Source organism: Lindgomyces ingoldianus (assembly GCF_010093535.1).
Source record: "Lindgomyces ingoldianus strain ATCC 200398 unplaced genomic scaffold BDR25scaffold_36, whole genome shotgun sequence".
Lineage (NCBI taxonomy): Eukaryota > Fungi > Ascomycota > Dothideomycetes > Pleosporales > Lindgomycetaceae > Lindgomyces > Lindgomyces ingoldianus.
In genome coordinates this window covers 532,726-547,752 of record NW_022985197.1, presented here as the reverse complement: position 1 = coordinate 547,752, position 15,027 = coordinate 532,726, and the positions used below count along the sequence as shown (strand labels likewise).

The 15,027-nt window shown below is 43.4% G+C and overlaps 4 protein-coding genes across 4 annotated transcripts; 3 read left to right on the top strand and 1 right to left on the bottom strand.

The window, feature by feature from the left end:
* Window positions 1-6: 6 nt before the first annotated feature.
* On the bottom strand, window positions 7-934 carry BDR25DRAFT_328348 (tetraspanin; the record flags this gene model as incomplete). Its single annotated transcript, XM_033692381.1, has 3 exons — window positions 7-279; window positions 422-657; window positions 769-934. 3 exons carry the CDS (start codon window positions 932-934, stop codon window positions 7-9), a joined length of 675 nt encoding a protein of 224 aa, XP_033542797.1.
* On the top strand, window positions 921-1,884 carry BDR25DRAFT_81472 (uncharacterized protein). Its single transcript, XM_033699090.1, has one exon. It carries the CDS (start codon window positions 1,152-1,154, stop codon window positions 1,722-1,724), a length of 573 nt encoding a protein of 190 aa, XP_033542796.1. The 5' UTR covers window positions 921-1,151; the 3' UTR covers window positions 1,725-1,884.
* A 1,088-nt stretch (window positions 1,885-2,972) lies between these two features.
* Window positions 2,973-3,841, top strand: BDR25DRAFT_378201 (SRF-TF-domain-containing protein; the record flags this gene model as incomplete). The annotated part of the gene is made up of 3 exons (XM_033697531.1): window positions 2,973-3,227; window positions 3,362-3,496; window positions 3,548-3,841. 3 exons carry the CDS (start codon window positions 2,973-2,975, stop codon window positions 3,839-3,841), a joined length of 684 nt encoding a protein of 227 aa, XP_033542795.1.
* Window positions 3,842-7,350: 3,509 nt separating this feature from the next.
* On the top strand, window positions 7,351-9,188 carry BDR25DRAFT_294559 (choline transport protein; the record flags this gene model as incomplete). The annotated part of the gene is made up of 3 exons (XM_033688787.1): window positions 7,351-7,876; window positions 7,999-8,733; window positions 8,816-9,188. The coding sequence occupies exons 1-3, from the start codon at window positions 7,380-7,382 to the stop codon at window positions 9,186-9,188; spliced, it is 1,605 nt and encodes a 534-aa protein (XP_033542794.1). The 5' UTR covers window positions 7,351-7,379.
* Between the last annotated feature and the right edge of the window lie 5,839 nt (window positions 9,189-15,027).

The window sequence follows — 15,027 nt, the reverse complement described above, 5'->3', positions numbered from 1 at the left end:
AAATCCTCATAGTGCGCCTAAGCCGTTCTTCTCGTCAATATGCCTGTACCTCTCCTGCTCTTGCCTGAACTTTAAGACCATGGCGACGCAGAGAATTAGTACGACGTCCACGCCGACAATACCGAACGCAGCGGTGAAGATCAGGTCCAAATAGCCGTTAGCAAAACTCGAGAATTTGCCAATACATCCACCCTTCTGGGCCGCAACGAGCTTGTCAGTGCAGACATTGTCTTGGATGAATTGTGGTGAAGTTGAGTTAAAGTATCCGCAGCAGTTAAACTAAATCGAGTCAGCCACGCTCTTTGGGGGTAGTGTCTGCAGGATTCTCCGCCTCATTTCACTTGCTTTCGCTCCACTTGAGACATCTGACCTGACAATCCCATCGCAGCCCGTAACGAAACGAAAGCTGTCAAAGACTTACCTTTTGCTGCAAAAGACTCTGAACCAGCGGCACTTCTTCTGCCCACATGGCGCCCAGGTTTTTCCGAGTCGTTAGCGTTTCTACCCACACAGCGAGACCTAGGCCGAGCGTGAAGGTTGCGCAAAAGACGACGAGCCAGCCATGCATACGAAGCCAGCCTCGGTTTGATGGGAGAAAGAAGGCGGGGACTGAGAACACGAATGTGATGAAGACCAAGGCGGCATTTACCACGCCGGCTGCAAAGCGTCAGTGTTCGAGTTTGGATCATGAACGTGACAATCAGCGGCTACAGTGGTGCTAGAACATGGACCCTGTGTTGCAGCTCTACAATGTGAAGTGTAACGTACCTGTTAACGGACACTGGTTGAGCAACAGGCGCTGCGCGGCGTTGTCCGTCGTTGGGGTCGCCCGCATGTTTGTTTCGGCTATCAGCGAGAAGCCTACTAGTAGACCACCACACATAGCGAAGACGACGTCTGTCGCGACGAAAACGAGCATCAGTTTGGACACCATCTTAACGGTTGAAGTTCTTGCTTCGTTCTTGGCGAGATGGATGTGGTCTTAAATAGGTAGGAATCGTCCCGACTTCAGATGGATGAAAGGTCACGGGGAGAACGACAGCAAGAGTCTCGTCGAGAGCGCTCAGGAGCAGGTGAATGAATGAAAAGTCGAATGCGATCAGAGCCGTCCGGCGACTCTCTCGCAGAACGACGATTAATGCGTGGCAATAATGAGAATTAGGTACAGAGAAGAGAAGTGTGAAGAGAAGGACAGCGACTGCAGGAGGGCGGGCGGTGCATGGGATGGGAGCGGGAGGGAGGCTCCAGCATTAAGAGGGACATGGTGGGCGTGTCGCAGTCGGATGAAGCGAGGCGGGTATGGTTTCAGGAGCGTAGGAGGCGCCGGGTTGACGAATCACAGGGCACAGAGGGAGGGGTGGACCGATGTTTCGCGCAGCGTACGTGGACTGCGACGGAGGGAGAAACAGCAACTCTGCGGGAGACTACGATTGCTGCAGGTGAAGTCACTCTGCAACGGGCGACTGGCGATGCGCTGCAATTGCTCCACGATAGAGACGCTTGGTGTTGAGCTGCGCGGTGTGGTGACTGTTGGTGGCTTTGCTGCGAGTGACTTCGAGGGCGCTCCTTCCTGCTGGACCCCGAGGCGAGACCGGACTCAGCAAGTGCTAGGCCGCGCTTGGCAGGCGGTAAGGAGACTTGTGGGCCTCAGTCAGCAAGTAGCGGCCAATTGGTCAGATGGGGGCGGACACGGTGGGGCGCCCCGCTTTTTTGCTGCACCGTGACTGGCCGGCCCACAGGGCACACTGCGCTAAACCGCGCTCGCCCGCGCCATTCCAGCTCGGGAGACCAGGACCCATGCAGCGCAGGTCGAGTGCCAAGCACGCTGCTCAGCTCCTTCATCCGCTCTCCAGGCCGCCCAAACAGGCAATATCAGTCTCCAACTTTCCTCGAAGCAGCATCGTGAACCACAGTTGCTGTCTCTGTCGTCGAGCTGTCAGCGCGACGCCTCAACTTTGTGTAAACATCGTGCCTCGACTGCGCGCTTTGCCTGCGGTCCCGTTCTCGCGCCGCCCGCGCGACCCCCGGTGTCCAGATCAGCGATTCAGCGAAGCCAGGGTGGTGAGCTCACGTCCCCCCAAGTGTGCAGCCAACCGTCACGCCCCCAGCCTGCCACCCACGGCAGCCCGTCCTGGCCGTCCAAGCAGCGTGCTCGACGAGCGGTGGTCGCTGCAAAATATACCTGCCCTCCGCCCGTTTCACTTTCCCCAATCTCTCCATCACTTTCCCTCTCTGAGACAGCACCTCTCACACCTGCACCACCGCGCGCTGCTGCTCCAGCTTTGGTCCTGCCCTGGTGCACTTGCGGCCAAGCCCCGCCCCTACACTCCCGCGGCCTACAACAGCAGCTGCTCCACCACTTCAGGCCTAACTTCGCTTTTGGCACCGCGCTCTCCACCCATTGCATCCAACGGCCGCCCTCCAAAAGCAAGCACAGCAAGCACACGCACACGCACGGCTCCGGCCAGCATTGCGCGCAGCAAGAGAGGTACGTACCGGTTCGCCACCTGCTCCCTGCCTTCCCATCCATCGTATTATTAGCCCACCCAGTTGCGCCTGCCGCCGGCGACTCGTCTGTGGTCACGCCGGCCGGCTCTCGGGGCCTCGCAGCACCAGCCGTCCAGCACCAGCACTCGCAGCAGTTGTGCGACCGAGCGTCCTTCTGGTCTGCCTTTCCTTGCATTCTTTGCCCGCCCGCCCACACCACAAAGGGTTCAGGCAGCGCAGCCCCCGACCTCTTAACTTGTCTCTTTTCATTCCAAGCGCGCCGTCTTTCCTCTTTCATCCGCCCCGATTCTTTTGGGCTAAACCTCGTCCATCCAGACACCTGCACTCGCCTGTCCCGAGCAGCCCATCCACGACAAGCCGCCCTCCTCCAAAGAGGAAATCCCCACACAACTGCCCGGCCACAACGAGTTAGGTCGACCAAAAAACCCAAACACTCGTAACCAACCGCACGCGGAACAACTACCATGGCCTCAGAAATCACCGACCACGATCAGAACGCGTCGCCTACTGTCCACGACGAGGGCAATGGCAACAATGGCGCACTTGTCGCAGGCGATGTCAACCGCGGTACTAAGCGCCCGCGCCCGGCCGCAGACGACGACGATGACGACGATGACAAGCCCGGCCGCGAGCGCAGGAAGATCGAGATCAAGTTCATCCAGGACAAGTCGCGCCGGCACATCACCTTCTCGAAGCGCAAGGCCGGCATCATGAAGAAGGTGCGTTCGTTGCTGTTGACGTTGGCGCGCATCCAAGCATCCCAGTCTTAACCACCAGCGTCGCGCTTTACCCGCGTCGCATGAGAAACATCGTCTCCGGCTGTCGTTCCTCGCTAACCTGTTTTATTTGCCAGGCCTACGAATTATCCGTCCTCACCGGTACCCAGGTTCTGTTGCTTGTTGTCTCTGAGACCGGTCTGGTCTACACCTTCACCACCCCAAAGCTCCAGCCGCTCGTCACGAAACCCGAAGGCAAAAACCTCATCCAGGTATGTATCGTGCGTCGCATTGCCTCCTTGCACTATCTAACATCGTCCCAGGCCTGCTTGAACGCGCCCGAGCCCGCATCTGGCGACGCCAACGGTGTCGACGGCGACAATCCCGTCGACTCCCCAGAAGACAGCCATCCCCAGGTCCCGACCGGCCGCCCTGGCGCCATGCCACAAAACACTGGCATGCCGCCAGCATACATGACCCCAGAGGCTGCACTCCACTACCAGTCATACCTTCAGCAACAACAGCAGCAGTCAAATCAGTACCCCGGAATGCCACCGCAGGGAGGCATGGCCCGCCACCCAGGCCATCAATACCCTCAAGATCAAAAACTCAGCTAAATGTAATACAACCAGGTCTGATTTACACCAGGTAGAAATACGGCGGTCGGCGCGTCAATAGGTCGAATATCGATACCCCCTCCTAATGGCGAAATTAATTTCAACGGCACGGCTTCTGCAGTTGTAAGACTCTGCACGCAAGTACGCATCTAACTCTTGAGAGAAATGTGGGTTTTCTGGTTGCGGGTGGGCACGGTGGCACGATATGATGATGATGGGGTGTGTGCAATGTTAGGAGCTCAGGCAAGTGTTTAACAGTTATCGGAAACTGGGAAACGCGCGGACAGGAACGTGTTCTAACGTGGATATTGGCGTGGATGTGTTTTTTTCTCTTCTACTGACTGGACCAAGAATACTCTTTTCTCGGTGTAGTGTCCGACAATGTCTCCCCCTCCCGAATGTCTCCATCTCCCTCTCCCTCTCCATACTACGCGCTCAAACATCATATCATCATCATTTTTTTTACATTGTGTTGTTTCACGAAGTATCATGTATTTTGAAAATTCCCTCTCATATCATTGGAAGTTTTTCTTCCTCAAACAAGATAATTAACTAAGCTCTGGGCTTGCACTTATTTGTGAAGATGATGGTTTGATCTTGATCCGTCAAGTAGTATCGCGACTCAAGATCAATAGCCGAGCATTAATCTAGCAGTTTTGAGGCAATACTTCAACTGAAAGGCGGAAAGGGAATCATCCTGATTCAATCAAGAGTTGCATGTGTATCAAGTCCGCTCCGTTTATCGGATCTATGGATCGAGCGAAAATGTGAGACTCGAAGTCCTCAGAACGAGACCCATGGTTCGAGAATCTTTGTTTTGCTCGGTTTGATCATAATGGCTGAAGGAGCTAGCTGGATGGCGTCTTGGGTGGGCGTTTAGGCTCGTTCGGTTTTGTAGGAGATGGGAATTGCATGTATGGGAAATAGATTGAGATATAGATGTTAGTGAGACTTTGCAAGGATGGGTAAGACACGAAATCCTGAGGCGCTGGGCAAAGTGACAATAGAGGATATATTTTTGCCTAGGCACGTGATTCTGGGGTTTGGGGCACTGTCAAAACCGTTAGTATTAACGAGGTACTCTGCAGGGACTGTCAGTGAGATTTCTAGAGATACTGTTGAGGTAGGTCCGCCTAACAACCAGTGGGGTGTAATACACCACTCACTTCCAAAATCCATCCGGCGACTTCGTCGAACAGACAGATGCGACGGATCCATTGGAGTATGCTTTCACGTCCAATATCCGCGCGTCGGATTTGAGCGGAAATCAGTAACGGTGTCTGTATATCCACTCCACACTACATGAGGATTCTGAGAAAAGCTGGCCCACACGGATACCTAAACACAGGAATGGTTGTAAGCAATGACATGAAAAACGATACTTTTTTCCCAGCGCCTTAACTCCAGATGTGTGTTTTGTGGCTCTTCTCAAATTGTTAGTAACAGCGCCGCCTCAGCTGGACCCTCCTTCTTGTTGCCACACACATGTACACCTGGTGTCGGACATGGTCGTGTACGACTCCAAGTTCATGGATTGAATGGTCGTGCTACTACGCTTCAAGCTTTCAGGAAACATAGGAACGGTGCATTAGTTGAGCAACCTGTCACTTGTGTGAGTGGACTCGAGCTTTGTATACCAGAGGTTGGCGGATCTAATATCGAGGCAGTTATTGGACTCGTACAAAGAGACTCGCTGCTTGAATGCGTACCTGGTGCTTGATGTGGAACATGGTAAAGCCGGGTCGGATATGGGTTGGATATGGGTCGAAAGATTGAATTATTTTGACTCGGAGCTTGATTTTGGCTTTTGTAGGAGGCTTTGTAGGAGGCTTTTAGAGTGGGCGGTGTCCTCGTACAGATATCTACAATTCTGTGGGTTACCCTTCCATCAGAACATGCGAACTCTTAAATGACACAGAAACTGCATCATTTCAGCTGTCCACTTCGAGATAAGCTGCTCTATGTTAGTGATCCGTGGTGCGACAAATAAGCATCTCATGATCCAAAGCAGATTGTCGGATCAGAGAAAGGCATGTGGAGGGTTGAAGTATCAGTTAGAGATAGGTGTAGTGGCGAGTGGATCATATTGCTCTTTTAGGCAGCTCTGACATGGCTTCGCCTCGTGAGTCGTGCGAAGCTGGGCAATGATATTGGAGCGTCAACATTTGCTGAAGTTGCGGAGGCGAGCGAGCGGTGGCTTTTATCAAACCCTTTTGATTTATGTTTCGCCCAAAAGAATAAAGGTCTCTTCGATGGTAAATTTCTCCCAGTCCTGGAGAACTGTGGCAATGCCACCTTTCCTTGACAGGTTGTGGTGGACCGGCAAGTCATACCAATGGTAATCGAGGCTGCGCCGCATCGTCTCGCAGCCGACAGTTGTGCATATGCCTCCGCAGACTCCCCACTTGCTTCGAAGCTGTCCATAGGCGACCCGAATACGCATCCTGGAGGACGCAGTTACGCCCCGCCTTGATAGGCGTTCGTGGCCATCTCTAAGACGTTGGAATTGCGTCTTATCCTAGTCCACGCGCGCGGGAGCATGCGCGCTCCAGGGTGAACGAGTGGTTAAGGGTCGGTACTTTCTTTTTGGGTGCTTTTCCCGAGGTATCGAATTCTGGACATGGTGTGCAGGCATGAAGTTGTGGAGGGAGGCATTATCCCAGTTGCCGCCGCGTGGGAGACATGCTTGCTGCTGTCAAATTATGAAATGAGATATGTACGCACCTTCGGCGAACTGTGGAAAGAAGAATCATGGAAATGGAAGAGCGTAAGTTCAGCTTCCCTGCTTGCGCTAGCGCTCCGAAAAACACATATCGTGCCAATACCAGGGCGCCATTTGATTCAAGCATCGGGAAACGTTTACAGTTTCGACAAGTCTTGCCTATCGCTGCTCACATAAACAACCAGTTTCTCCTCTTGCAGGCTTGCTGTGCCGCTGCACTACTCCACAACCTAAACTCTGCATCTTTATTCTGCTTTGGGGCAAGCGACTCTCCGCATCTTATGTTTTCTTGTCCACCCAGCTTCCGACGACTTGCGATCCGGGTCTTAAACGACTTCCTTTAAGGACCCGGGATATAATGCGTGAGAACGTGCTCGGTCAAATCTCCATCGGCTGAGGACTGCAGGTACCAACAGAGTGCCTCTAGGATGCATTGGCGGGCATCCCGACGCAGCTACAAACGAACAATGTGGATGGCTGCCGCTGATGTGTTTTGATCATCCACCGAATTGTTTATCTTCTTATCATCGCCCCTTGTCGTACTCCCACCCTTTCGATCCATCGTCATCTCTTACTTGTGTTAAATATTCCGACCATCCTTCCTGCAGGCTCCGAGTTCCTTCCCTTGGACTTGGAAACTCCCACCATCCCCGCTTTTCTACTACTTCCGTCGCCAAGCTCCTGGTGTTTGCAGCAAACTTCACGCCAAGCAGGCCGTCATCATAAGCGCGCCTTCATTGGGAACTGGACGCTAGCCCCTCCAACCTCACTTCATATCTCGAATCTTCTCAAACGCCCTTCAACAACCTCGCAATCATGGTCGACAGCGATACCGAGAAGATGGCGATGCCCGAGGCCACAGTTGACTACGAGAAGGGAAATGCATCCTCTATTGACGAAGACGCGATGAAGCTAGCCGAAATGGGCTACACGCAAGACATGAAGCGCAACTTCAGCGTCTGGTCAGTTCTCGGTGTTGGTTTCTCGCTCACAAACTCCTGGTTCGGCATCTCGGCCGCTATGATTACTGGAATCAATTCTGGAGGCCCCCTCCTTATCATCTACGGCATCATGTTGATCGCAATGATCTCCACTTGTGTGGGGATTAGTCTGAGTGAGCTAGCCAGTGCTTTGCCGAATGCAGGGGGCCAGTATTTCTGGGCGAATGAACTGGCACCGAAAAAGTATGCGAATTTTGCGAGTTACTTGACTGGCTGGTTTGCGTGGTGGGGAAGCATCTTTACGAGTGCGAGTGTGGCGTTAGCTATGGGGAGTGCGTTGGTGGGTTGTTGGCAATTAGGACATCCGGATTTGTGAGTCGATTCTCTCAGTTTCCCATTTGCTCCCTTTGCCTCATCTAGTCCTCAGTCATGACTCTAAAGGCATACTGTCACATTTTTCAACAATCCCTAAACCATGACTAACAGCCCAACAGCGTCATTAAAACATGGCACACTTTTGTAGCCTACCAAATTGCCAACATCTTCTGCTTTTTCTTTAACTGCTACGGAAAAACTCTCCCCAAGGTCGCCACAATCACTCTCTATACTAGTCTCATCTCTTTCCTAGTGATTTTGATCACGGTTCCCGCCGTCGCACCTACGCACCAGCACGCTAAATTCGTCTTCGCCACCTTCATCAACAACACCGGTTGGGCCGAAGGAGGCATTGCCTTCATCGTCGGACTCGTGAACACGAACTGGAGTTTTGCTTGTCTGGACTGCGCGACGCATATGGCCGAAGAGGTGCATAGGCCAGAACGCATGATTCCCATTGCGATCATGGGAACAGTTGCAATTGGGTTTGTAACGAGTTGGTTCTTCAGCATGGCCATGTTCTTCTCAATTGTGGGCGATTTCTCGAACATCGGCGCTACTGCGACATTTGTTCCGATCTTGGAACTGTTCTATCAAGCACTAAGAAATAAGGGGGGTGCTATCTTCCTAGAAGTCTTGATTATTGCCACTGGTCTAGGATGTCTGGTTGCGAGCCATACTTGGCAGAGCAGGCTTTGCTGGAGCTTCGCTCGGGATCGTGGATTGCCGGGTCACAAGTGGTTGAGCCAAGTGGATAAGAGGCTGGGTGTCCCACTTTATGCACATTTCGTGAGCTGTGTTATTGTGGCAATTGTCGGTTGTCTCTACTTGGCCTCGTTAACAGCCTTCAACTCGTAAGTCATGCTCCCCCTTTCCTACCCACATACCATCAAGGATGAAATATATGTCTTTGAACTGAATCTAACCTCCAACCAGCATGATCACAGCGTGTATCGTCCTCCTCTACATCAGCTACGCCATCCCCGTCGTCTGCCTCCTCGTAAAAGGCCGCTCGAACATCAAACCCGGTCCTTTCTGGCTCGGCCCCTTCGGTCTTGTTGCCAATGTCGTGCTTCTCATCTGGACACTCTTTACACTCATCATGTACAGCTTCCCGTACGCGAAGCCGGTCAAGTCGAGCAATATGAACTACGTCTCCGCTGTGTATGGCGTTGTTACGCTGATCATGGCGATTGATTGGCTGGTCAGGGGTAGGAAGAGTTTCAGAGGTGTGGGCGAGCGGAAGAGCGATGTTAATGAGGTGATTGATGTTGTTAGGAGAGCGAGTGTTACAGAGAGTGTGCATTAAGGTAGATTTAATAATAAGAGTTCTCTTGGAATTATTTCCTTTTGAAGCGGAATGGGATAGGATTTTGAGTTGGAGATCCTGCCACGAAGTTCGGAGAGGGGACACTTCTGTTCATGCCTTCCTGCTAATCTTGACTATTGTTAACCCAAATATTGGAACACGCATAACTGTTGTAGGCTTCTGGCAAGCATGCAATGAATATCACACTCAAAAGGACAATCCTAAGAACTACTTCTGTGGTCCGTTCAGCAAATAAGCAATCGGGGCTAACTCGCGTTGCCGTCTACATTCACCATCACACCATGGTTTAGATAAAAGTTTATGGTTGGCTGGTTTGGGGAAGACGAGAAAGATACGCATGTGGATAACGAAATAAAGCTTGCTCATGTCACATTAGATGATCATGGACTACAATTTCGAGCGCCCGCAAGCAGTCTGTCCTTCGAATCCTTTAGCCTCACTGCTCGGTCAAACTAGGGTGGTCATCACCCGATGTGAAACTTTTGGGAGCGCTATGAGCTGATGGGTAAAATAGTTGTACCTAAGGGCTAACAAAGGGAAAGGAGTAAGCTAGGCAGCATATAGCTAGGGTAGGCAGCCACGGTTGGAGGCAGGGCTTCCAACGAGGCGTAGTACTGTACGATTGGGCGATTTTAAGGCCTGTACGGGTGAGATTTTGGGTACGTTCGTACAACAGGGAGGAGGAGAGGTAGGTGTACGTATTGTAACTGTTACAGCTCACGTAATCTGTACAAGTAGTACAATTTAATTAAAGTACACTGTACTTTAGTTAAAACAGCTAAGATTATAGGTCTTTAAAGACATAAAATTAAAGTCTAATTAACTATAAAATAACTAATTCTTTTTAGTAATAAGAGTAGAGAGGTCTAAAAGCTTGCTGCTTACTACTTTATACTATAGCTAGTTTTTTTAGAGTTAAATAGCCTTAATTATTACACTTTTTAGTAAGCTTTAATTATTAGTTACTATATAACTAGCTGCACTAAAACACCTCTTACACTCACAACTAGTAGCTAGGATAGTAAGAAAATTAAAAGTAATCTTAAAAAAAATAAAATAGGCTATTTTACCTTTAGTAAGCTACTATTATAAAGGTTTTCTATATAGTAAAGAGTAATTTTTATAGTAATTAGCTTTTATAAAGTTATAGTAAAGCTATAGCTTATTTAACACTTTTTTACACTTATATAAGCGCTAATTTATTATAAAAGAGAGGTTAATAAAAAAGTAAGCCTTATAATTATTATTATAATAGTTACTACCTAGCAGCTTATAATGCCTAAAAGATAATAGCTTATCTTTAACTTTATGCTTATTTTTAGTATTTAAATACTAGTTAAAAATTATTTTTATTAACTTAGTTACTTTATTTACTTAGCTTTTATAATGCTACTAGTAATTTTAAAACTAAAGTAAGTATAATTAAAAGTTAAAGATAGTAGCAACTATGTAGTATAAAATTAGTAAATTAAAAATTAGTTTACTTTAGTAAGTAGTAAGCTTTTAATAGCTAAACTTAATAGTGTTTTTAAAGTATAAGTTACTTAGCTTATTAGTAGTAATTACTTTTATTTAATTAAAGTAAATTTAAAGGCACTAAAGCTTTATTATAGTTTTTTATAGTAAGCTAGATAAGCTTTAGCCTTTAAGTTTTTTTATTATTTAATAAAACTTTTTTAAAAAGTTCTTAAAGTGCTTAATTTTATTTTAATTATTTTTAGTAATAAGATTTACTAGAGCATTAAAGCTAGCTTATTAAGTTTTTTTATTAGCATTAAAAGAGCTTTTTTATTACTATTAAAAGTAACTAATAACTTTTCTAAGCTTATAATAGTGTAATAGCATAAAGTAAACTAAGTGCTAGTGTACTCTACTATTATACACTAGATTAAGTGTGCTAAACTACTAAATTAAGTCCTCTTTTATAATGTTAATTTAAAGAGTTTTAAAAAGCTTTATATACTTATATAATGCTAGCACACTATTTATAAAGTTATAAAGTTATCTAATAACTCTATGCTTTTAATATAGCTTAAATTAATTATATAAAGTAGCTTTAGTAAGCTTTTACTTAAATTTTATAACACTTTTACTATATATAATAGCTTTAATAACTACCTAAATTATATAGGCAGTATAGTAAATTTAGTGCTGTTTATTAAGCTTATATAGTAGGTTAAGCTTTTTATTAAGGCTTTAAATAAGCTTATTATTATTATTTAATATATTATCTTTAATAAAGTAGCTAAATTTTAACATAATATTATACTTGTAACGATTCTCGTTCCATCTTAGGTCGCCTGGAACCTATCTGAAGGGTCCCTGTATTGGCTCTGACCCTGACTCGATTCTCATGAATCGTCAGGGCGCCCAGAACCTCTAGAAGGCCCCCGTATCGGCCCTGACTCTGCCCTGCCCCCTGCTGTACCCCTATTCCCTTATGTATTTAGTCGCACCTTGCCCTGTAGCTAGCTTAGTAGTTTTCTAATATTCTTTTATATAAGGCCTATAAGTGTTAATAGCATTCCTAGGTTTAGAGTCCCTACGCACTTCTATATGCCTCTAAGTAGATTCCTACTGCATTTAGACCTATTATCTTGCCTACGCTGTTACATTATATTAGAAAACTTACTTTTGCTAGTAATAGCCTTATTATAATATTACACTAATTATTTATTTAACTATGTTTAAGCTCTAAGATGTGTTTAATTTAGTTTAGGTTATAATACTTACACACTGTTATATTAAACTATTTAGTTTATAAACTAGATTTTATTAACTTTTAGTTAACTAAAGCTGTTAAGTTTAAAACTTTTTATTCTTTATAATTAAAATTACTTTTAAAAAAGTTATAAAAAGTGTGCTAAAGTAAAAACCTAAAGACTACTAATAACTTATTAAAATTAAAAGTAACTACTAATGTCTAACTAACTACTCTTTAATTCTAGAATTAAAATACGCTCTAGCTAAAGTAAGCTTTTTAAAGTTAATTAATAATTTATATTAATAGCTAAACCTACTTTTATAGCACTTAAAGCTATACTTTTACCTAATTTAAAGTTAACCTTTAGTAGTATATTTATTAATAATTAGATTACTTAATTATAAGTATAGCTTAAGTAACTAATTTAGCTAAAAACTACTAGTTAACTTTTACTAACTACTAAATTACTTTTAATAACACTTTATACTACTTTTACTACTCTAAGTATAAAAGACTTTTTAGACACTTTTTAGACTTAGTAAATCTACTTTACTAAATACATATCTAAAATTAAGATTTTTATAGATAGCAAAAAACTTACATTTAAATAATAGTAAGCTTTTATTATAAATAAACTTAATATTAATTTAGATTACTATTAAAGTAAGTGTGCATATATAGTATTAATATAGAGACACATAGCTAGTATTATAAAGGATTATCTAGAGCTAGGATACCTAGCTAAATTAAACTAGTTTTAGTTTAAAAGTGTAAAAGATATAATAAAGCTTTTATAAGCTTATTTTATTATAAGTTAGAAAAAGACTAAGGCATAGTAAATATTTTAAACTTTTAGAATAAATAAAAAGAAAGTATTTTTTGCATTTAAAGCGCGCTTTATTAGTGCAGCTATTAAAAAAAAAGTATTTTAGTTAAATTAGTTTTTTACTTATAGAAAAAGCTTTTTTTTAGCTTATAAGTACTAAATTATAGTTTTAAATATACTTAGGTAAACTTTTTTAAAGCTATAGTAGCCTACTTTATAGTGTATAATCTAGAAAAGAGGACTTATAAAAAAAACTTTATTATTTTATTTAAATTAGCTTTAATTAATAAACTATACTTACTACTCTAATAATTAATAACTGCATGCGTAGCGTTTAGGTTTAAAGAATACTACTAGTAGTGTAAAGAAATACTTAGTAAGAACACCTAGCTAAATTAGACTAGTTTTAGTTTAAGAAAGTAAAAGACATAATAGTAATACTTTATACTATAATTACTACTAATAGGGACTATTAGTTTATAGAGGAAAAAGTAGTGTAATAATTTTTATTCTATTTTAAGTTACCTAAAACTTATCTAAAGGGTCCTTATATTAGCTCTAACTTTAACTTAATTCTTATAAATTATTAGGGCGCCTAGAACCTCTAGAAGGCCCCTGTATTAGCCCTAACTCTGCCCTGCCCCCTACTGTACCCCTATTCCCTTATATATTTAGTCGCACCTTGCTCTGTAGCTAGCTTAGTAGTTTTCTAATATCTTTTTGTACAAGGCCTATAGGTGTTAATAGCATTCCTAGGTTTAGAGTCCCTACGCACTCCTATATGCCTCTAAGTGGATTCCCACTGCATTTAGACCCATTGTCTTGCCTGCGCTGTTATAATACTTATTAATAATAGTAGCTATTTTAGAGGCTTATATACTACTAGTATAGTTACTATATAAGTTTTTAAAGCTAACTAAAAGGTCTTACTAAGTGTGTAAAGTATTTAGCTATTATTAGTTATAAAGTTTTTATAATAGTAGCCTATATGTGTATACTAATAAAGTAAGCTACTACTGTAAAAAAAAGTAGTTTTTAAAACACTATATATTTACACTTAGCATAATTTTTAATAGTGTAGTAATTAGTATTATTTAAATCTTTTTTTTTACTACATAAGTGCAGCGTAGATATCCTTAAAAAGTGTAGTAGTAGAATATAGTAAAGTAGTAAAAAAATTTATATAATTTTAGCTAATAAGACTATAAGTTTTTAATAAAATAGTATTTTTAAATAACTAATTCTACACTATAACCTAGTTAACTAGGGCACTGCGTAGAAAACTCTTCTACTATAGTGTATAAAATAACCCCTGTAATAAGCCTGCTACTCCTCTAGCTGCCTTCTATAGGTGCTGTAGTAGCTGTATGCTATTAAGTAAAAGCTCTTTATTAACATTAACTTTATACTTTCTTAGTAAGTGCTAAATAATATAGTTATAGCTATTTACTACTTTTACAGCACTTTAAAAGCCTTGCTTATAACACTAATAGTAAAGCTAAAAGTAAATTACTTTACTTTACTTTTTTAAAAGTGTTATATTTATGCTATAAGCTTACACCTTTAATAGCATATAATTACTTTATAAAGTAGTCTTATTTTTTACTTAGTAACTTAATTATGCTAAAAGTAACACTTATTTTAAGTCTAATAGCTATATATTATTCTAATTAATTATAAACTTAATGCTAGTATTATAATTATAGTCTTTTAAAAACTGCTGTAATTAATCTTTAGCTATAAAAAGTATACTATTACAGAATAAAGTAAAAGATGTAGTGTAAAGGGCTTTTAACTTCTGTAGCCTACAAGACTATATAAAATAGATAATAGAGAGATCTAATTAACTAAATAAGGCCTGTAAAGCAGCAAAACACGTAGATAGATAACTCTATAATAGAAAATAGTCTATAATAGGCATTTTTAAGACAATAGACTGCAGATAAAGAGATTAAACCTCTGTCAGATTGAAGCACTGTTTCTAGGCTTCCTGAGATGAATGATGGGTTTGGATATGATGTATGGGATGATTGATTGATTGTATTGATTGTGTTGATTTATCAATCCTTTTTCTGCTCTACTCGTGTTGCTCGGCTTTTTGTTCTGCCGATCCGAGTCCCTCGCGCACTAGCCCTATGCGCGACCAGCTTGCAACATGCTGCAATTTGCTGCAAAATGCTGTAACATGCTGCAATTTGCTGCAATTTGCTGCAACATGCTGTAAAATGCTGCAATTTGCTGCAACATGCTGCAAAATGCTGCAAAATGCAGCAATTTGCAGCAACATA